The sequence below is a fragment of the Pelobates fuscus genome, chromosome 4, assembly GCF_036172605.1.
Source record: "Pelobates fuscus isolate aPelFus1 chromosome 4, aPelFus1.pri, whole genome shotgun sequence".
Taxonomy (NCBI): Eukaryota; Metazoa; Chordata; class Amphibia; order Anura; family Pelobatidae; genus Pelobates; species Pelobates fuscus.
In genome coordinates, this window is record NC_086320.1 from 152,563,585 (window position 1) to 152,587,195 (window position 23,611).

Below are 23,611 nucleotides of genomic sequence, written 5' to 3' on the forward strand. Positions count from 1 at the left end.
ATGGCGGACGCCACGTGCGCCGCTAGCACGGGGAGAACCCTGCACCTCACAGTGCTTCCAGCGACAGCAGCCCCTGCCTGCAGATCCCTCCACAAAGGGCAGAGCTAACTCCCGCAGAAACTCAAATATAGGGAGGCACGGACGAACTGGGCAAGCAGGACTGCCGGGACAACGGTCTCTCCCTACTGAAAACCAGCGGGGGTAAGTGGCAAGTCAACTTCCCCAGAGCAGTGGCCCGGAGATACCCGATGACCAGAACACCACAGAACGAGCAAAGGGACCCGCTCTGACAGGCAATCTAACCTGCAAGCAGTAGACACCCGGGCGTCACCTGAAAAAAGCCCACACGCCCTGCAGGCCTCCATCTGAATAGGGCCTCAAGATGGCGCCGGAGGGGGAAACCTCTCTCCCCGGCCCGCAAACCGACACAAAAGACCAGAGCAGCAGCTCAAAGGTGACCACTGACACCATTTCACACCAGCAAGAAGCAGCAATCTGCTAAATACCTGCAGCGAAGCAAACCACATTCCCAACATCAGCCCCTGACAAATCCACAGAGATCCCGGGCTCCACAGGCAAATCTACAGCTCAGTGTCCCTGGAGCACTAACCACGGGTACCAAACGGACACGCAGAATACCCTATCCAGGACTGACACACAAGGGGCAAAAGCTTTGTACTCCATAAGACTGGCTGCCCGACAAATTGGGTAAACTTTACTGATAGATGTTACTATTTCTCAACTGTTAAGCAAATGTTTGATGAAGCCAAGGTCTGGTGTGAAGAAGAGGGTTCAACATTAGTAATCATCAATAGCAAGGAGGAACAACAATTCTTAAGAAGATATATAGGGGTTACGAGAAGAGGCTTTTGGATTGGTCTCACTGACACTGAAGAAGAGAATTTGTGGAAATGGGTAGATGGCACAATACCAACCTATACGAACTGGAAGCCTGGGCAACCTGACAACTGGGCTCATGATGAGGGACCCGGAGAAGATTGTGCAGGGTTAATAAATGCAGCCTTATGGAATGACTTCCATTGTCATGATTTTAATAATTTTATATGTGAGAAACCCATGAATACAGCTCAGTTACCACATTCATCATAACGGCAAAATTCTTCAAGACCTACATGGAAGAGTCAAGCCGTTCAAAGAAGAAGCTTTGGAAAATGGATTTTGCTTTCCAATATTATTAATAGAGCAAGCACTGAAACAGGGACCACTCAAAGCTCGATAATATCCTTAACATTCCCACTAATTATCCTGAAGACTGGATTTAGATAATTAACAGAGATTGTGCCATCTATTTGGTTGGGACAGTATCCATTTCAACACGGAAAATACTGATTGGCGCCTCACTTGCTCAGTATCTATGCAATACGTGTCTTTTAAAGTACGGTGTATATTCAGATAGGATCAAGATTCTGTATTCACTTTATTTTATATTACTAAAACCCAAATGACATTATAGAAAAATAATAATAATACAGGTATATAGTGCAATTCATATACATCGGAATATACTTTTAAAAAGCTTTTAAAAACATTGTATTTTTCTACAAGATGTGTTTCTGATTGTTTTGTGTGTACTACAGATTTTTTTAATGCCAAAGAATACTATAATATTCATGCCGTAGAATCAACTAGTCGGTTAAAGAGAATTTACCATGTGAAGATTTTTAAGGTTTTTGTGGGTTTTGGGGGCGGGGGGGGGGGGGGGGGGAGGAGAAGTCATATGTTTTCTTATATCCGTATTTTTTTAGGTACCATTTTTTTTATTAGTATATTATGCAAATGTTGCCATTTTTCACAGTGACCAGTTTTAGAAAAGGAAAAACAATTTCAGATGAACATTTTACGTCTTGTGCCTTATTGGAACAGAGATTGTATATCCCACGAGACATCTTCATATTGTTACCAAGGAGAGAGCCAGCAGGGCTGCCAATTGACCTGACAGTTCCCCCTGAACATGAGTCCTTATGGAGACTGCCAGTAAAAATCATTTATTGGTAGCAGCGGTCTCATAGATTTCAGTGGATTCTTGGCGTCTAAAATACATGTTGTTCCATTTTACCCTTCAATGTTCAGTTTGAATACTTGGATGTTGACAATTATGCTGCAGACTGACATTTATTTTTTAATAATGCCAGTAAATATTATATTGAAATAAAAAAAAAAAAAAAAAAAAAAAACGGCATTCAGTCTATCATTGCACTCTCTTTATGTCCCTTGGCAAACTTCTAAACAGGACAGAATTTGACGAGTGAAGAACTTGTTGTTTAAGCATTCACATGTATTAAGAATCATGTTCCAGACTCTATATATAGTTATACAAGTGTAACCTTCAGTGATATAGGCTGAATAGCTTTAAGAAGCTGTGAATTAGCAATACAATGTAAGCTGGATGCAGACTTTTGCAATGATACAGTTGTTGCAGTGATAAGCACTATGTTTGGTCAGACTGCTTCCATTACACAAACCAAACAGCACCTCCCCAGCTGCGATTAGAATTTACACTACTGAATTTTCAGTATTCATTAAGACTAATCGGGATGGCGGTGACCGGCTGCTACTGCTGAGGGCAGGTTAGTCAAGTACTTTCATCCTGTCAGTACTGTCCAGGTGGGTAGAAACAAATAGTTTAAAACGGAAGTGTTATTTCGCATTATCAAAAGAGACTGGGGTCTGGTTGCGGTGGAAAGCGGTAGGTTCTTTTCAAACTGCTTTGAAATGGTTTGACATAAAAGCACGGTATGGCACCCATAATATAACCAAACTTTAGAATTACTTAAAGGGACACTATAGTCACCTGAACAACTACAGCTTAATGTAGTTGTTCAGGTGAGATCTATAGCTCCCTGTGCAGGAGAGAGAAGGCACTGTGTGCGCGCCTTCTCTCTCCTGCCCTGTCAGCAGAGGAGAGGGGGCGGGCAAAGACTGCGAGCTGAGCTGTCAGTCAGCTCAGCTCACGGCCGCGAACACCGCGCGCAAGTGCGCTCAGGACTTCATATAGGAAGTATGTGCGCAGAAGCCGTGCATGCGTCCAAGGGAAGCGTCAAATGGAAGCGTCTGATTGCTCTCTGCTCGCGCCCGCCTATTTCGCCATTTTGCCGAAATAGGGGGCGTGGCTTCACAAGGCTCCTGGCGCTGGAACCAGGTGAGTAAAACGGGTTGGCTGGAGAGAATGCTACCTGTCCAGTAGTATGTGTTAAGTCATTTTAAAGCATCTTGCAAAGTCTTCAGAAAAAAAATGTAAATGCAGCATTGGGAACAATCATTTCAGTTTCTATGCACCAGTGGCCCTTCACAGAGTCTGTGCAACAGGGACTGCAGTTTTGCACTGAAATCACGTATGTCTAAAAAAAAAATTCTGCTGTGAAAGTCTTTCCAGTTAGAATAAAGCAATCACTGACTCCATTTTATTTCTTGCTCATGCACAATCACAGACAGTCAAACCTAACTAGTACAAGTTGACAGAACTTATAGAAAACTATGGCCGTAACATAGGAGTGTGATAGGGGAGTCACTGGAAAAACCTTTTCCCACTAGGCTTATTTCAGTTTAAGAATACTTTTTTTGGTGCTTCTTTAAAACTTCGTTTCAGGTGAGCAAACAGGGCAAAATAAAAAAATATATATCGTAAAATGAGCAGTCAATCTTTGCTCCTAAAAACATACATAAAGAAATATTTCATTTATTTGGAAGGTTCTAGTTCTACAATGGGGCTAATTAAAAAAAATGATCTCCACACAAACAATATCACTAGTCATTTTGCATCTCACCTTTCTTGAAACCATGTGCTATATCAGCAGTTCCCAAACTGTGTGCCACATCGCCCCAGGGCACCGCAAAATATTTCCCTGGTGCTATGATCATACCGGCCCGCTGCCGGCAGGGAATGGAGGGAGAGAGGACCCAGGGGAATTCTAATCGGCAACTCCGTGGGGTTCTCCTCTCGCAAGCTGGGAGCATTGCTGTGGTACCATGGCAAAACTCTAAATCTCGCAAGAGTGAACTCGGACCACCAGGGATTAGTACTGCCCCTCCTCCCAGGCAAAGGTAAGAAGGGAGGGGGGATATGATAATTATTATTTTATTAAATTAAAAGTTTATATTTATTCATTTCCCCACTATACACACTTACTGCCCCCCATACACACAAACACTGTACCCCTCAAACACACTGCCCACCTCCCACACACACACTGTCCCCCCCACAACGTACCCCACACATACTGTACCCCACACACACACAGACACACACACAGACACAGACACACAGACACACACAAACCCACACATATTGCACCTATCCCCTACTACAGCTCCTATCCCAGCAGACCCCAGGTAAGTTGTCAAACTCTTCTAAAATAGTTTAATTACTTACACTGAGAGGCAACTACAGCACTCCTGGCACCATAATCACTACATAATGCTGTAGTGGTTATTGTGCCTGGATTGTTTCTTTAAATCATCTACCAGTGCCCCTCCCGAGATTAGGTTCTGAATTCGCCCTCAACAGTAAAACATTTCTGCTGAACAGGGCCCCACTACATGCTGCAGCGCAGTACATTTAAACAACCTAGACAATTTTTTGATTTGGGGTGCCTTGGAAAAATCTTGAAATATTAAGGGTGCCTTGAACCTAAAATGTTTGGGAACCACTGAGCTATATGTCTACTCAGTACTATGTAATGCGATTGGTAAATCAGTGCAACTCATTCGAAAAGTTACTTACAGGATTCGGCTTACAGAAGTAGTCATGGTTGCAGGAGTCCAGATGTTTAGTGCTTCAGCCCCAAAATAAATTTGATAGCCCTTCCTTCCAATGCTGTAACACAATCTCTACTGGAAACTGTAACATTGCTAATGGGAAAGAAACCTCTAAAAAAGGACCAGTTTGCAAACCATAACAACTTCATTGAAATTAAGTTGTTTTGGTGCCAGTAGGTCCACGGCGCTGGCACACCTTTAAGAGTTAAACCGTTCACAAACGTTTTAATCACAAAGTCTGTGTGTCGGATCTCTCTTCCCCCTGTGCTTCTGTTTGAGGAAAAGCTTTAAAATGGAAGATTACGGCTGCCAGAGGCAGGGGAGCTGCTGATTGCTGAAAGCACCAGCTGACCGCTCTTAGCCAAATAATCACAAAATGGATTGAGAAAAGAACAGATTTTTCTGAAGAAGTTTTTAGGAGTATGTAAAAAAAGAACAGTCTCCAGACGTATAAAGCATTTAAACAAGCCGAGTGGTCCTTTAATAACCTTTTTTGTGTATTCATTCTATTACTTCTAATATATATTTTTTTTACTATGTGAAATTATTTTGTGTAAAGGACAATATATTCTGTATATATTTTATCACTGTTAAATGTTACAAATGCTTCTACTTAACCCCTTAAGGACCAAACTTCTGGAATAAAAGGGAATTATGACATGTCGTACATGTCATGTGTCCTTAAGGGGTTAAAGGTGTAGCGAATGAAAGGAAAGGTGTTATGGTTTATAAAATATATAAAGATGTATATTTCAGGAGGTTTGAGAAATTTCCATGGAAAAACGATGCCAATCTAATGTGATGTTTTGTGTACAGGTGCCAGATTACTGTGCTAATATCAGGCAACGAAAAAAGATGAAAGAAATAAACTGGATAAAAAGTTGGGAAGGTGGGTGAGAAGGCTGGTTTGGAGAATAAATGCACTGTTGAGGTGCCTACTAAACTTTCAGAAAGGTAATGGGGACTGTAGGAGAATGAACCTGTGGACATTATCCTTTATTCCCTCTATGGGCTGTCCGTATCCTTTCCCCTGTTATTTCATATGGTTTTGCTCAGATTTCGTGTGCGGGACAGATCACCTTGTCTCTGGATTATCCTACTATTTGCCCTGGTCACATTGTTGTTTGGTGAATAGCATTCACCTCCTATATTAACAGTATGCTATTCGACAACTGAACAAATCACCGAACGGCAGACCATCCATATGTGGAGTGTGCCGCTTGTTAACCCCAGTAACCTCCGTTCACACCTCCACAAACCGCAATAACACTTACATTCTAAGCAGTTGGCTGGATGGCCGTCGTTCGTATGTGAAAACACGTGGCGGCGGCCATCTTTAACCACAAACAGAGACAGTGGTGTTTGGTGGTCGAGTGTATGGAACTAAAATCAAACACTCGATGGCGCAAACACTGCTGGGACTTCCACCCCCGGTTATGTTTGTCGGAATTCATACGAAATGAGTGGCGTTCAGGGGGAGCAGACTCCCGAACAAGATACATGGGATGAGCTTGCGCACGAACAGTTTATTCATTAGTTTTCGTATGTTTTGTACTCCCGAAAGAGACCGACCACATCAGGCTCCTCTTGTGCAGTCAGTCTAAACTATACCCCGGTGGCGTTTCGGCTGCGTTTGAGGGATTTGAGTGCTTTTCGGATTTGTTGGGTGCTTAGATCCAGGCTATCCGGGGATATAGGACTTGAGGGGGTACCTTGTTGTTAACTGTATTTATTTTGGGTTGAGCTCCCCTCCCTTCCACGAAAGGTGCTCCTTTAGAGGTGACCACAGGAAATCATAATTTGAGGAAAGCAGCTTAAGCAGTAAGTATTGCAGTTAGCATGTTCCATGTTAGAATTAGTGCAAGACCAGGGCTGGCCCGTCCATTGCATTTTGTCGCCCTGGGTCGCCTAAATTCAGCAGAGGCGGCTCTCTAAACCTTGAGGCAGACTGATTAATCGGATCCTTGGTCAGTGACTGAGGGCCCGACACCAGGAAGGGGCCCGGCGGCATAAAGGGCAAGCCCCTACATTTGTCTGTCAAGAGGGAGCCTCCTGTCGATAGAGGGCTTGTGAGCTCCCAGAGCGTTGCGGCAGGTTACCATGGCAACGCTCTAATCAGAGCTCTTGAGTACTTTGTGTGCAAATCACACCTGGCGGAGCTGCAGACCTGTAGAGCCAGCCCACCGGACCACCAATGGTGCACTGAGGGAAAAAAAACGGTATGTAACCAGCCCCCCACTCTCACACCCTGCCCCCCCACTCTCACCCTGTCAGCCTCACACCATGCCCCCCCACTCTCACCCTGTCGGCCTCACACCCTGCCCCCCCCACTCTCACCCTGTCGGCCTCACACCCTGCCCCCTCACTCTCACCCTGTCGGCCTCACACCCTGCCCCCCCACTCTCACCCTGTCAGCCTCACACCCTGCCCCCCCACTCTCACCCTGTCAGCCTCACACCCTGCCCCCCCCACTCTCAACCTGTCAGCCTCACACCCTGCCCCCCCACTCTCACCCTGTCAGCCTCACACCCTGCCCCTCACTCTCACCCTGTCAGCCTCACAACACCCTGCACCCCCCACTGTTACTGTGAGGGCCACTCTCACCCTGCCCCCCCCACTGTCACCGTCACACAATGCCCCCCACTACTGTCACCGTCACACAATGCCCCCCACTACTGTCACCGTCACACAATGCCCCCCACTACTGTCACCGTCACACCCTGCCCCCCACTACTGTCACTCTCACACCCTGCCCCCCACTACTGTCACTCTCACACCCTGCCCCCCACTACTGTCACTCTCACACCCTGCTCCCCCCCACTGTCACCCTCACACCCTGCCCCCCACTGTCACCCTCACACCCTGCCCCCCACTGTCACCCTCACACCCTGCCCCCCCCACTGTCACCCTCACATCCTGCCCCCCCCCACTGTCACCCTGACACTGTCACTATCACACCCTGCCCACCAGTGTCACCCCACTGTCATCCTGACACTGTCACTCACACCCTGCCCTCCCACTGGCAGCCTCATACCCTGCTCCACCCACTGTCACCCTGATACCCAACCCCCACTGTCACCCTGACATTGTCACCTTCACACCCTCCCCACCCACTGTCACACTGACACGGTCACCCTCACATCCCGCCCCCATACTGTCATCCTCACATCCTGCCCCCCCACCACTGTCCTTGTCACCCCCACATACTGCCTCCCACTACTGTCGCCCTCACATCCTGCCCCCCATACTGTCATTGTCACCCTCACATCCTGCCTCCCACCACGGTCACTCTCACACCCTGCCCCCCACACTGACACCACCACATACACTGCACCCATAGCCTATACTGTCACCTTCCTACACACTGCCCGTCTATACTGTCACCTTCCTACTCACTGTTCTCCCATTCCAGCCCACAGGTAAGAGGCAGGAAGGGGGGATAACCCCAATTTAATTTAAACTGCTCACCCCCACAAGCATTTATCCAACTCTACACACACACTACATGCACTACTATATACACCGACTCTACATCCACTACACAGACACTGCTTCCACCACACACACTACACACACAGACAATATATTCTATACACACACACTGCATACAATACACAGTCACACTACATCCACGGCCCAATTACAGACGCAGCATCCACACCAGATGCAGCACCCACTGTCACCATCACCCTCACAGCCTGCCCCCCACTGTCACCCTCACACCGTGCTCCCCCACTGTCACCCTCACACCCTGCTCCCCACTGTCACCCTTACACCCTGCCCCCACAGTCACCATGACACTGTCAGCCTCATACCATGCCCTCCTACTGGCACCCTCATAACCAGCCCCACCAACTGGCACCCTGATACTGTCACCCTGACACCCAACCCCCACTGTCACCCAGACACTTTCACCTTCACACCCTCCCCACCCACTGTCACACTGACACTGCCCACCTCACATCCAGCCCCCATACGGTCACCCTCAAATTCTGCCGCCTACACTGTCAGCCCCACACTGTCATTGTCACCCTCACATACTTCTTCCCACCACTGTCACACTCACATCCTGCCTCCCACCCCTGTCCCTCTCACACTGTATTTTTCCTACACACTGCCCTCCTATACTGTCACCTTCCTACTCACTGTTCCGCCATTCCAGCCCACAGGTAAGAGGTAGGAAAGGGGGATAACCCCAAATTAATTTAAACTGCTCACTCCCACCAGCATTTATCCAACTCTACACACACACACACACACACACACACTACTACATACACAGACCCTACATCCACTGCACAGACACTGCTTCCACCACACACACTGCCTCCACTATACACACAGACAATATATTCTATACACACACTGCATACAATACAAACTACATCCATGACACAATTACAGACGCAGCATCCACGACACACAGACACTGCATCCACTAAACAAACACACACTGCCTCCAGCATACACACACACATACACTGCATCCACTGGATACACACACTGCATTCACTACACACTGAATATGATATAAACACTGCATCCACTACATAAACAGACATTGCATTCAGTACACACACTACATAACACAATAAATGTTGGAGTGCTTTTGGAGCAAGGCTGGAGGGTGGGGTGGGGGGCGAGGTAGCATTTCATTCACCCAGGCAGCACAATGTCTTCGGCCAGCCCACTGCAAGACACACTAATATTGGGGTACTGTGACGTTGTGGTGGGCTTAACACACTATCATCATATGGTGGAACTAAATTGCCATGTATGTTCTAAGATAGGTGATTTTAAGCATTGTAAAAGCAAAAATGTTATTTGTGTGTGTGTGTGCTGTTCCTTAAACTTAACTGATTTACCATCACTGCCAACTTAAAAATGCAATGTGGTTTTAAACTCCTGCAGAGATTTAAGTTTAATAGAGAGATTAATAACACCATTGAATCTGATACATATGCTATTCAACATCTTTAATATGAGTGAATGTTGCGATTTAAGCACCCGTTCAACTTCGATTCCACCGGTTCTATAAACTAGTATTTAAGAGTGTCATTGGATCCTACAGGCAAAGGGCTACTATATTAACAAAAACCTGCAGCCAGAAAACAGAACCGAAGGCGCTCAGCGGCCTCACAGTGACCCCATGCTGCAGCTCGGAGCTCCTATACATTTAATGTAATGATGCTGCCTTAAAAAATATCCCTACAGAGCAAGTGTGTCTGTGCACAGATTTACTAGACATATTGCTCATTTCATCTAGATCTCAAGGATGTCTTTCGTTTTACTGTCTGCCAGAGCCCATAAAACCACAGCAGCCATGACTTTTACAGCAATAAATGTAATGCTATCAGCTACTCCCCTCTACCCCTGTTATGGATAACATTTGTTTACCATGTACTGTAAAAAGTGAGATAAATAAATAAATCCAGCAGAGGAAATAGTAAAATGACATGGCTGATCAGTCAATCAGATAGTTATTCTATATGCTAAAACGATAGCTACGTCTTTTAATCCTTTTTTTTTTTTTCTTCTTTTTAGCTCCCAACATTTCTTTTGCAGCAAGGACATAAAACGAGACTTGGAAATGTGATACACATTTTCATTTCACACTTCATCAGCTTTTACAACAGTGGTTCAATGAAATCCTAGACAGGACCTGGCAGATCGCCATATTTACCAACATATAAAATAGGGTCACATTACTTTTTTTTGCACATTTTCATTTATTTTGTAACTATTGTTGCTGCAAATTCTTGATATTGGGAATGTAATAAACAGGGGTGGTAGACAAAGTGCATACTCTTAAACATGTCCAAATCAGCATAATCCTTTGCAGTCACATATAAAAGATCTGGCCATCTGCATTCATATTTGATTGTTTTCCATCACCTGGATGCAGATCCAGTAAAGACTTATAGGTGTTAATGAACAGACATGTTATCAGATCTTCTTGAAAAGTATAAGATTAATTCATACTCCACCTGTCTCTATCAGTCTAGAAAAAATATGGTGGAATCTAAAAGTTGATTTTAAATTAATCGTTTTTTTCTATGGTTACATTAGCGCAGCGATTATGGACCATATTCACAAGAAAGGTAGTAGGAAGGAGTCAGGCAAGTAACAATTACTTCAGTAGTGGGAAGAGTAATGGAAACCATGTTAAAGGATAGGATTGTTGAACATCTAAAAACACATGGATTTCAATATCAGAGACAACATGGGTTTACTTCAGGGAGATCATGCCAAACTAATCTTATTGATTTTTTTGATTGGGTAACTAAAATTATAGATCAGGGTGGTGCAGTAGACATTGCTTACCTAGATTTCAGTAAGGCTTTTGACACTGTTGCACATAGAAGGCTTATCAACAAACTACAATCTTTGAGTTTGGATTCCAATATTGTTGAATGGGTGAGGCAGTGGCTAAGTGACAGGCAACAGAGGGCTGTAGTCAATGGAGTATATTCGAAGCTTGGGCTTGTCACCAGTGGGGTACCTCAGGGATCTGTACTTGGACCCATTCTCTATAATATTTTTATTAGCGATATTGCAGAAGGTCTTGATGGTAAGGTATGTCTTTTTGCTGATGATACTAAGATATGTAACAGGGTTGATGTTTCAGGAGGGATAAGCTATATGGCAAATCATTTTGATAAACTAGAAAAATGGTCAGAGTTGTGGCAGCTGACATTTAATGTGGATAAGTGCAAAATAATGCATCTTGGTCGTAAAAACCCAAGGGCAGAGTATAGAATATTTAATGGGACACTATAGTCACCAGAACAACTACAGCTTAACGTAGTTCTGGTGAGTATAATAGCTCCCTTCAGGCATTTTTCTACCAACACTGCCTTTCAGAGAAAAGGCCACTAGGGACAAGTCCAAGTGGCCAGTCCTCAAATGGCCACTGGAGGTGCTTCCTAGCTCAGTGCTGCACAGTAGGCAGCAGTGCCGTTCGGCGTCTCCACGCTCTGCATGGGAAAGCTGAATTTTCCTCATAGAGATGTATTGATTCAATGCATCTCTATGAGGAGGTGCTAATTGTCCAAAATGGCATATGGCCCCACCCCTTTGCCAATTCCAGCCAAATCCAATGCTTTCCCCATGAGAAAGCATTGAATTGGCTAAAATTCGGCAATTCTGATTATGTCACCAAGGGGCTGGAGCTAGCACCAGCAGGCCCGCGCAGCGCTGGAATTAAGGTGAGTCTAAGGAGGGGCAAGCCACCTAAATGGTGGGTTAAACACTATAGGGTCAGGAATACATGTTTGTGTTCCTGACCCTATAGTGTTCCGTTAATAGAGTCCTAACCTAAACATCTGAGGAAAGTGATTTAGGGGTAGTTATTTCAAATGACGTAAAGGTAGGCAGACAGTGTAATAGAGCAATGCTAGCAGAGTGCTTGGTTGTATAGGGAGAGGTATTAGCAGTAGAAAGAGGGTAGTGCTCATGCCATTGTACACAACGATGGTGAGACCTCACTTGGAGTATTGTACGCAGTACTGGAGACCGTATCTCCAGAAGGATATTGATACTCTAGAAAGAGTTCAGAGAAGGGCTACTAAACTGGTTCATGGATTACAGGCTGAAACTTACCAGGAAAGTTTAAAGGATCTTAACATGTATAGCTTGGAGGAAAGACAAGACAGGGGGAATATAATAGAAACATTTAAATACATAAAGGGAATCAACACAGTAAAGGAGGAGACTATATTTAAAAGAAGAAAACTACTACAACAAGAGGACATAGTATTAAATTAGAGGGGAAAGGTTTAAAAATAATATCAGGAAGTATTACTTTACTGAGAGGGTAGTGGATGCATGGAATAGCCTTCCAGCTGAAGTGGTAGAGGTTAACACAGTGAAGGAGTTTAAGCATGCGTGGGATAGGTATAAGGCTATCCTAACTATAAGATAAGGCCAAAGAAAGAATTTTGAAAACTGGGCAGACTAGATGGTCCGAATGGTTCACATTCTATGTTTCTATATTTTTATTGCAAATGTGCAAACCTAAGATTTAGGAAAGCATCTTGCACGTGATCACAAACTTATTTCCACATTTAAACCCACAGCTACAAACATATGAAGGATCATACAGCCAGCTCACCTTTGGAAATCTTAAATTAAAAAGCAAATTACAATGCTATTCACACTCTCAGTATGAAATGCAAACCACTTGTATTCATACCAATTCCTAGGGGACTAACAAAAACAAGCTGAGAGAAAAGCTGCACGGCAACCTGTGAATTTCTACAGCTCTATTATTTTCCTGCTTCCAGCACACAGACAGAAAGAAAGCAAAGACAGACACAACTCTTTCTCTATACATACAAATACACAAACATATATGCATACATATACAGACACAAACACACAAACCCATTTCAGAGCTAATTCAGTTTAAAGCGTTGTTTTTTCACCTCTGAAAATTAAACATTTTAAAATAGAAAGCATGCAGTTATTATACTGTAATCCTTCTGGCTCTAGCTCAGATTGCTGATCTGGAATAAGCCACCTCTGGCAATGGCATGAGATCTCCCATGAATGATAATTCCCAGAGAGCTTTTGACCTGATGAAACACTAGACAGCTTTCAGTGCCAACACATTAATAAAGCACAAGGTTAATATGTTTGGACAATAAAAAGTCTCGAAATTAAATCTATTCTTCTAAATATACATCCATTGAGGCAGGGTCTCGAGAAATCGCAGGCGCCCGGTCGCTATGGCGGCTAGAAATTTTGCCCTGGCGTCTGGGATTTGTCAACCTTTTACCTAATGTGGCTGGCAGGGCAAACAATGGAGCCGGCTGCCCGCCCTCTCAGGAAGCTGTGTAACCGCACGCGGTAGGTATGGAGGCTGTAGGCTGGGGCAGTGCGCGAGGGACCGTTGCAGCTGGCTGCCGTGGGAGGTATGGAGGCGGCCGGCTCAGGAAGCGGTGTAGCCGGCCACCCGTGGGATCATAGAGGTGGCCGGCTCATGGAGCTTTGTAGCCGGCCGCCTGCCTGCCTGCGGGAGGTATGAAGGTGGCAGGCTGGGGCAGCGTGCGAGGGAGCAGTCTTCCAGCAGCTCCTCTCTGCTCCCTCACACTGCGTAATGATGCCGGAAGCTGGAATATGATGTTACTCAGGCCCCGGCATCACTGCAGACAGTGTGAAGCAGTAGAGAGAAGCTGCAGGAAGATAACTGTTACCTCGCACCCAGGAATATCAGCTCCACTGGAAAATATAAATGTGGGAGTGTTAGAGAAAGTGTGTGTGTGGGTGTGTATGTATGTCTGTGTGTCTCTGTCAATGAGTCTGTGTGTGTGTGTGTGTGTATGTCTGAATGACTGTCACTAGAGGTCTTAGTAGGTAGCAATGTAAACACTGCCTTTTCGCTGAAAAGGCGGCATTTACATTGAGAAAGCTACAGGGACAGGCTATAGGCACCAGAACAACTACATTAATCTGTAGTGGTTCTGGCTCCTAACTTTTTTAGCTGGCTCCTAGATTCCAAACAAATTCGTCAAGCCCCGCATTAAGGTGTACTTTTTGTTTACAGATTATTGCAAGCTTTTCATATGCTTCAACATTACAGTTCTTTAAAGGTTATCTATGGGATAAAAATGGCCTGCTATTTTAATGCATTGTAAAGATAATGTGTTAAAACATATAGAGAAAAAAAAAAAATATTTGTGCATCCCTCCTACATCAAGAAGAATCTGTTATCCCAGAAACCCAAGTTTGCATAATAGAGGTCTATGGGATATGTAGATAGAATTCCTCTCCATAAACTGACAGCAGACATACTATGGCTGCCATCAATTTACATCTAGCTCTAAGCAGTGAATTGGGTAATGCAGAGTTCTTGGCAGAGTTGAGTTTTCGCTCTCTCTGGCGAGTTGTTCATATAATATAAAGCCCTGCAGAAAAATACTTGGACAATACTGATATAGCTAGCACTGAAACAAAGTTCCAGCTTGGCTGATTGACAAGAACAGGAGAAAGGGGCGGACTGACCACTCGGGCACATTGGTCCTGGCCCAAAGGCCTGAGACAGCCAGGGGCCCGTCCGCACAGTCATGCTCCAGCTGGAGAGATCAGAGATCTCTGAAATTGGAATGGCAAAAAATAATAATTTTCTTCTCCTAATAGGTTGTGGGGCCCTTGATGGAGTGCAGGGCCCCAGCAATCTACCGCTTTGCACATTACCTCTCCCCGCATCCTCAAATGAGACCTGGCAGCTTCACCTGCTCTCTGCCAGATATCCCTCTTCCTGTCCCACGCTGCGTTCTGTGTGATGGGGAGAGGAGGGGCTAGGACGTGACATCACTTCCTGTACTCTCCTCACACACAGAGCCCTTACAGCGAGCAAGGGGAAGGAGCAGCAGCCTGGGAGAGACCAGAGGGAGCAAAGAGAGAGGTCGGAAATAAAAAGGGGAAGATGGGGAGTTACCCCCTCCCTCCCTCATTCTGTCACTAGTCACCCACTCCCTCCCTCTGTCACCAGTTACCCCCCTCACTCTGCCACCAGTCACCCCCTCCCTCCCTTCGTCCGTCACCAGTCACCCCCTCCCTCCCTTTGTCCGTCACCAGTCACCCCCTCCCTTTGTCCGTCACCAGTCACCCCTTCCCTCCGTCCGTCACCAGTCACGCCTTCCCTCCGTCCGTCACCCACTCCCTCCCTTTGTCCGTCACCAGTCACCCCCTCCCTTCGTCCGTCACCAGTCACCCCCTCCCTTTGTCCGTCACCAGTCACCCCTTCCCTCCGTCCGTCACCAGTCACGCCTTCCCTCCCTCCGTCACCCACTACCTCCGTCACCAGTCACCCACTCCCTCCGTCGTAGATTTATTTTAATATTCCACACCCCTGCACATGCAAACACACTAACGCTCAATATACATATGCATTCACACGGGCACTATATACAAAAAAGCACATGTTGTCATCCAGACATGCACAAGTGCATTCACACAGACTCAAATACAAACATGCATTGATACACAGGTCTTCACAATATACACATCCAAAGGAATGCCGTATTATAGGAGAGTTATATTTAACATTTATTTAATGCACATATATTTGGCATTCAAAGGGCCTGAGATCTAATTTTGCCAGGGGGAGCTCCAAAGGCTCTCAGTCCGCCCCTAACAGGAGGAGGACTTATACCCAAGCAAAAAAATCATTAAAAAAAATGACTTCTTCCTGGCACTATAAAGAATTTCAGCAAGCTGCTAGAAGAAGCTACCGTATATACCCGAGTATAAGTCGAGTTTTTCGGCACATTTTTGTGCTGAAAAACCCCAACTCGACTTATACTCGAGTTAATGTCTGTATTATGGCAATTTACATTGCCATACTACAGACAGGGGGCTGTGTAGGAGGGGGGTTGGCAGGAAGCATTTACTTACCTTTCCTGCAGCTCCTGTAAGCTCTCTTCTTCTCCTCCGCGCCGGTCCGGTCAGCTCCCCTGTCAGCTCACAGTGTAAGTCTCGCGAGAGCTGCAGGGTCATAGCGCGTCCGCGAGACTTACACTGTGAGCTGACAGGGGAGCTGACCGCACCGGCGCGGAGGAGAAGGGAGCTGACAGGAGAGGTAAGTAAACGCTCTCTGCCAGCCCCCCTCCTCTGAGCTGCCAATGCCACTGGACCACCAGGGAGTGAGAGCCCCCCTCCCTGCCATGTATCAAGCAGGGAGGGGGGACGAAAATACATCTAAATAATAATAAAATACAAAATATAATATAACAAAAAAAAATTATAAAAATAATAATAAAAATGCCCACCCCCCACCAAGGCTCTGTAACACATACACACACTGCATTCACACTGCATTCATACGCACACACACTGCATTCATACGCGCACACTGCATTCATTATAAACACACACTGCATTCATTATAAACACACACTGTAAATAAATATTCAATTAATATAATTTTTTTAGGATCTAATTTTATTTAGAAATTTACCAGTAGCTGCTGCATTTCCCACCCTAGTCTTATACTCGAGTCAATAAGTTTTCCCAGTTTTTTTGGGTAAAATTAGGGGCCTCGGCTTATATTCGGGTCGGCTTATACTCGAGTATATTCGGTAATTCTATCCAAGGTGCATGCTTTCTATTACTCTAGAGCAGGGCTTTCCAATCTCTGGCCCTCCAGATGTTGCTCAATGACAAATTTCCACGATTTTCAATTTTATTCAAAGAATCATGGGATTTATAGCTCAGCAACATCTGAAGGGCTAGGGCTATTTATTTTTATTTATTTTTTTGCAGTTTATATGCAATTTGTGACAATTGGTTATTGCATAGAGGAAAGGGATTTAGGGGTGATTATTTCTGATGACTTAAAGGTAGGCAGACAATGTAATAGAGCAGCAGGAAATGCTAGCAGAATGCTTGGTTGTATAGGGAGAGGTATTAGCAGTAGAAAGAGGGAAGTGCTCATGCCATTGTACAGAACACTGGTGAGACCTCACTTGGAGTACTGTACACAGTACTGGAGACCCTATCTTCAGAAGGATATTGATACCTTAGAGAGAGTTCAAAGAAGGGCTACTAAACTGGTTCATGGATTGCAGGATAAAACTTACCAGGAAAGGTTAAAGGATCTTAACATGTATAGCATGGAGGAAAGACGAGACAGGGGGGATATGATAGAAACATTTAAATACATAAAGGGAATCAACACAGTAAAGGAGGAGACTATATTTAAAAGAAGAAAAACTACCACAACAAGAGGACAGTCTTAAATTAGAGGGACAAAGGTTTAAAAATAATATCAGGAAGTATTACTTTACTGAGAGGGTAGTGGATGCATGGAATAGCCTTCCAGCTGAAGTGGTAGAGGTTAAAACAGTAAAGGAGTTTAAGCATGCGTGGGATAGGCATAAGGCTATCCTAACTATAAGATAAGGCCAGGGACTAATGAAAGTATTTAGAAAACTGGGCAGACTAGATGGGCCGAATGGTTCTTATCTGCCGTCACATTCTATGTTTCTATGTTTCTAAGGTGTGTGTAATTCATGAGAAAGGTCCCAAAAAGAGACCATTATGTTGGAGTTGGATTTTAAAAAAAAAAACCCCAAAAAAACCCAAAACCCTGAGTTTGTTAAAAGTCATAAGAATGCTTTTGTTTCATTTGGTTATATTTGTATTTATACCAGTGCTTTTACAGTTAAATACAGTTTGTTTTTCTTTTGAGCTATTTGCCATCTTTTGTGCACTCCGTCTATATATCAGAATGTTATCTGGCTAATGTGATGCACAGATGAAAATATATTGCCAATATTTGTTTCATAGCTAGTGCATGTTTTGGCAAGCAAGTCTTATAAGTTTTAAAAATGACATTATATATTTGTCATTAGATACCTTCAGGGTGCTATCTGCAAAAATACATTATCTCCTCATTAAAGTCTCATTAAAAAAATGAATTCTGGCGTAACTAAAAACTTACAATAATGATGGATATTTTTTACATTAATGTAGTTTGGATATAGGCAAAAACTAGGAAGAATCTTTTTTCTATTTTTTTTTTAAGAAATCACATTTCAAAACAAATATACTTGGGCGCCATTATATGAAGATTATAATAGCCATATAGAGACAACATCCCCCCGCCCACAAAAAAAAACACAACTAAAACAAGCTACAAACCAAATAAAATTACAATAAAATAAAAGGTACAATTCTCAATGTAAGAAATGTATTAAAGTAAATATAAAGTAAATAAAAACTTGTAACTCACCTCTGTTAAACCCGATACCTTTCCCTTCGCTAAAGGTGTATTGATAGATGGGGTGTAAAGTTTGGAATGTAATAATGGGCTTCCCTTCATAAAATGCTTTCCTGCCTCGTATATATTCACTTCCACCATTTTCCCCATGAATGCAGACTCCTTAGGAACAAGAACCTGAAATATAGGTGCATTTCAATGAGGACAAACCTTAATTATGTCAGATTCTAGGAACCTTTATGTTATATCTATTCATATAATTTAAGGCATGGCACATATTTTTATTTTTCCTATAAATAAACTTGGTTTTATAGAAAAGCTAATAAAATGTATAAAACCGCCATGGAAACACTAGTATAGTAGGAAATAAAGTGGCATTAAAATGAACAAGTGTAATACGAGACACCCAAAATCAGTGAGGAAAGGAGATGAAAACAGGAGGCTCCTATTACACTAAGTATTGGAGAACAAAAACAAAACAAAAAGATAAGTGTAAATTAACACAGTTGAATCACATTCTGGGAGCATTATGAAATAAGTGCTCCAACTTCACTGAATTGGTAGTTATTGCTGTGTGTTATTGGGATTTTGCACGAAGTGTGGTAGTCGCTACTAGCATTACAAGTACATATTTGGAATCATTGTTTTAAATAAGCACTTGACACAATTGCACTTTAAATAAGAAGTGTGCTCCCAACATCATGTAATCATCATTAAAAAACGTTAATGTTAAAAGATTTAAGTTGAGTTCTTCCTTCTATTTGTAGGACCACTTGTAGCATTTTCCAACAGAGCATTAAAAATGTTAATGTCACTGTGACGTTAATTTCTTCTGACAAAAAGTCACCATTCAATAAATAAAGATATAACCAGGTTGAAGGAGATTAGAAATTGGTTTCTGTAAGCCAAACATTCTGTATTGGGTTTTTTTCAGTAACTTATATCTGCATTTCCTGGGAGAAGAGATCAGCAGATTCCATGCCAAGGCTCAGAAAATAATCATAAAATAAATATAATTACATTTGTCATGGATTACATGCCTTCTAAAACAGCATACCTTCAAATGATAAGATAATGTGTTGATCATAAACTAAACTGCTCTTGATGTACACGTTTTACATATAAAAATATGAAAACATTTTCACATTAGTGAAAGATACTTCCCACATATGTAACAGATATAACTGTAACAGTCCCTTCTCTGAGATATAAATCTATGTCCTTTGTTCCCAAGCCCGATGTGCTTTTTGTAGGAGGTAAAAATGGAGTAGTACCTATAACCTTGTCACAGTGATGTGTGGTGCACAGTTCTGACATCGGGGGTACAGGCAGTGCTGTAGAAGGGACCCACACACGCTTTTAAATACTAAACAATCCAGGTGGAGAGGGAAAAATATTTTCAAAACTCGAACAAAAGGTCTCCTCCAAGTATGCACTCCCAGACAAAAGGTAAACATGTCTGGGAGTGCATACTTGGGGGGAGTACTGGCAAAAAGATTTGTAGGAGGTCCCAACATTTTTAAGTGAGCATATAAGTACATTATAGCGTTCCGTTACACAATCTTGAATCCTAATAGTGATCATAGTGATGTACCGGGCATATGAATGCACCACTAAGCTGTAGAGCTGTAAAACTCAGTGATGTGTGGTGCATATGGTCAGGGCCTGTGTAAGGATGTTTGCCGCCCTAGGCAAAATAAAAATTTGCCGCCCCCACCCCATGTGACATCACAATGCCCCACCCATATGCTCTGCCATATGAACTAACGCCAATGCTGCACACAATGTGTGTTTACATTAAAAAGCCTGCAGGGACAGGCTATAGACACTGGAACCACTTCATTAAGCTGCAGTGGTTCTGGGGACTATAGTGTCCCTTTAATGTGAGGTAAATTAGAGACTAGTGTCACTAATAATGTACTAGATTGCTTACTTACAACCAGATGAAGATGGTGATGGGCTCTGGCTGCAGTTTGGCTCCATTGGTCTGGTGTAGAACAGGATCTCTGGAGGCTGTTTGTAACTGTGGCCACAAAATCCAATGTTCTGGGAGAACGGGAAGCAGCTCCATTTTTTGGGGCCCCTTACACAGCTCAAGGTCTGGCCCCCATAAGGCCCACCCATATGTCCACCTATATGTTCCACCCATGAGTACGCTCGCAGGGAGTGGAGTGTGTAGGGGATGTGTTATGTGTTATTGTAGAAAATCTAATGTGTATGCTTATGGAATGTAGTGTATAGGGATATCAGTTTGTGTAGGTGATGCAGTGTGTTTGTGTGTAATGGAAGCAATGTGTGTTTGTATATAAGGGATGTATTGTGTGTTTCTGGTTGTGTGTAAGGGATGCATTGTGTGATTCTGTGTTTGTATGCATAAGGGATGCAAGGTGTGTGTCTGTAAGTGTGTGTATTGAGTGTGTGTAAGAAAAGCATTGTGTTTCTGTGTGTATGTAAGAGAAGCTGTGTGTGTTTACGTGTGTGTGTAAGGGATGCATTGTGTGTTTCTGTGTATGTGTGCAAAGGATGCATTGTCTTTGTGTGTAAGGGTTGCAGTGTGTGTGTGTGTAATGGATGCATTGTGTGTTTCTCTGTGTGTAAGGGAAGCATGTTGTGTTTCTGTGTGTGTAGGGATGCATTGTGTATGTATAGGGATGCATTGTATGTGTGTGCGCGCGTAGTGTGAAAGAGCTCCTGCCCCCGTCCTATAGAGCTCTCCCTTCTGTCCCTTAGAGGTCTCTTCTCACACCCACCCACCCTCCCTGCGGTTCCCACAATTCCCAGCATGAACACATCATAGAGTAGTGATTACTCTATGATGTGTCCATGCTGGGAATGATGGGAACCGTGAGGGAGCATGGTAGTTAGCTCTGCCCCCTCCCTCAGTCCTCCTGTGACAAGATAGAAGGGTAATAGAGAGACACAGGGGAAGGGTGGACAAAGAGAGGGGTACTAGAGACACCGGAAGGGGGGCTTAGAGAGGGGTAAGGGAGACAGAGTGGTAATAGACATGGGAAGGGGGGGCAGAGAGGGATAATAGAAAAACACAGGGGAAGGGGGGACAAAGAGACAGAGGGGTAATAGAGAGACACAGGGAAGGGGGGACAAAGAGAGGGGTAATAGATAGACACAGGGAAAGGGGGGACAAAGAGAGGGGTAATAGAGAAACACAGGGGAAGGGGGGGCAAAGAAAGGGGTATTAGAGAGACAAAGGGAAAGGGGACAAAGAGACAGAGTGGTAATAGAGAGACACGGGAAGGGGGGGGAAAAGAGAGGGGTAATAGAGAGACACGGAAGGGGGGGCAAAGAGAGGGGTAATAGAGAAACACAGAGGGGTAATAGAGAGACACCAGGAAAGGGGGTACAAAGAGACAGAGGGGTAATAGAGAGACACCAGGGAGGAGAGGTGAGAAAGAGACACATAGGTTTGTTGGGGGGGAAAAAGAGACATAGAGAATGGATGGGGAACAAAGTGACACACAAGGTTTGTGGGAGGCAAAGCTGGGCTGGGGGAAAAAGAGACACCGAGTGGCTGGGAGAGGAGAAAGAGGCACACATAGTCTGGAGTTAAAAAGAGACACACAGATGGGATTTGGAAGGGGAGAAAGAGAAATGGGCGGAGGCTTAGACATACAAAAAGGGGGCTGGGGGAAAGAGACATACAGAGGCTGGAGAAGGGTAAAAAGAAACACACAGGGGCTGGGAAGAAGTAAAAGATACACAAGGGGAGCTAAAAGAGAATTACAAGGGTGGCTGTAAAAAACAAAAAGGAGAAAATTGGAGACAAGATAGACTAAACGAGGTAAAAAAGAAATTAAAGGAGGGAATAAGAAACACAAAAAAGGCAAGAAATTCATAAGGGAGTTAAAAGACACACAATAGAAGATGCATTTTTTTCTGTGTGTTTGGGAGGGGGCGGGGGGGTGCATTTTCGCCTGTGTCTCCTGCTCTCCCTGTAACTTAGTTCTTCAGCAAGGGTGAAGAGCGCACCCATAGGACTTTAAAATGAACAAGATAACCTAATTTTTTTCAGTTGTGCAACCGCATACATTCACCATTTCAGTCCCATTACTAATATTTCCTTAATATGTCAAAGTAGTTGTACTGAAACATTGATTACATGCAAATGTACGTCTGCTTTATAAAAAAAAAAAAAAAAAAAAGGCGCTCTTTTGTTTATTTTGAAGCCCTATATGCTTTCTTTTGTTGAAGTAATAGTTTTACATTTTAAGTTCTCTTTTCCACCTCTATATCAGCACACTATGCTGGCGCAATGCATTATTGGGCTGGTATAGAATTTTTTCCAGGGCTGCTTTTAGTTCCCAGTCCGGCCCTGGAACGGTATGTACTTTCGTAAGGGGTGACATACAAAATTAACCTGAAAACCCATTGATAATCAAATAAAAAATAAAATAAAAAAAAACTAACAATTCAGATTTACCTGTTCATAGAAACGATTATGAGCAACAAAATACTGGGAATCGAAGGACTCTTCTGTCACCAAAACTTGCTGTGTCTGACCAATCTACAAAATAAAATGTAATGCTGGTTACTCATCAACAGTCATTAAATAAACCTACATGTAACAAACATTAATACTGTGAATATGAGACTCAATGTCCTTTTGAGTCATCTGGTCTGAAGGGGAAAAAAGAAAAAGCACCACATTTATGGAAAATCCTTGTAAATAGTACGCCAAAAAGGTCCGCAATTGATTATATGCATGGCCAGCATTATTAATAATACCAGTAATTATAGCAATTAATGACTATTCTGACAAATCTTAGTTAAGGAGCGATTTTTCACTGACTAGATTATAACCGCTTTGGAAGTAAATTTTATTTTTATGGATTAAAATACTGTTATGTAAGCACCATTAGATGTCCATTATCTGAAAGGACTGGGCTAAAGCAATAAGGAGTAAACATAACTACACACCTGCACCAGACATAAAAGTGCACTATCAGTTTCTCTCATTAAGTCTCAATATCCTGATTTGTATGGACACTAAATTGAATCAAAGTCCAATGCCAGTGAAGATGCCCTGAATGGTTCACTAGCATGTCTGACGTCCCCTTTTTAGGCTGCTGTGCATTACAGTGTGGATTACAA

General features: G+C 43.6%; 1 protein-coding gene across 2 annotated transcripts in view; it reads right to left on the bottom strand.

Annotated features, from left to right (window-relative positions):
• Nucleotides 1-23,611, bottom strand: part of CDKAL1 (CDK5 regulatory subunit associated protein 1 like 1) — an 858,136-nt gene that overhangs the window by 55,644 nt on the left and 778,881 nt on the right. For both annotated transcript variants that reach the window (XM_063450500.1, XM_063450499.1), the window contains exons 14-15: nucleotides 22,941-23,024; nucleotides 18,515-18,679 (exon numbers count right to left, since the gene is read on the bottom strand). In XM_063450500.1, the coding sequence (XP_063306570.1) occupies nucleotides 18,515-18,679; nucleotides 22,941-23,024 (249 nt within the window). The remainder of the gene's footprint in view (nucleotides 1-18,514; nucleotides 18,680-22,940; nucleotides 23,025-23,611) is intronic.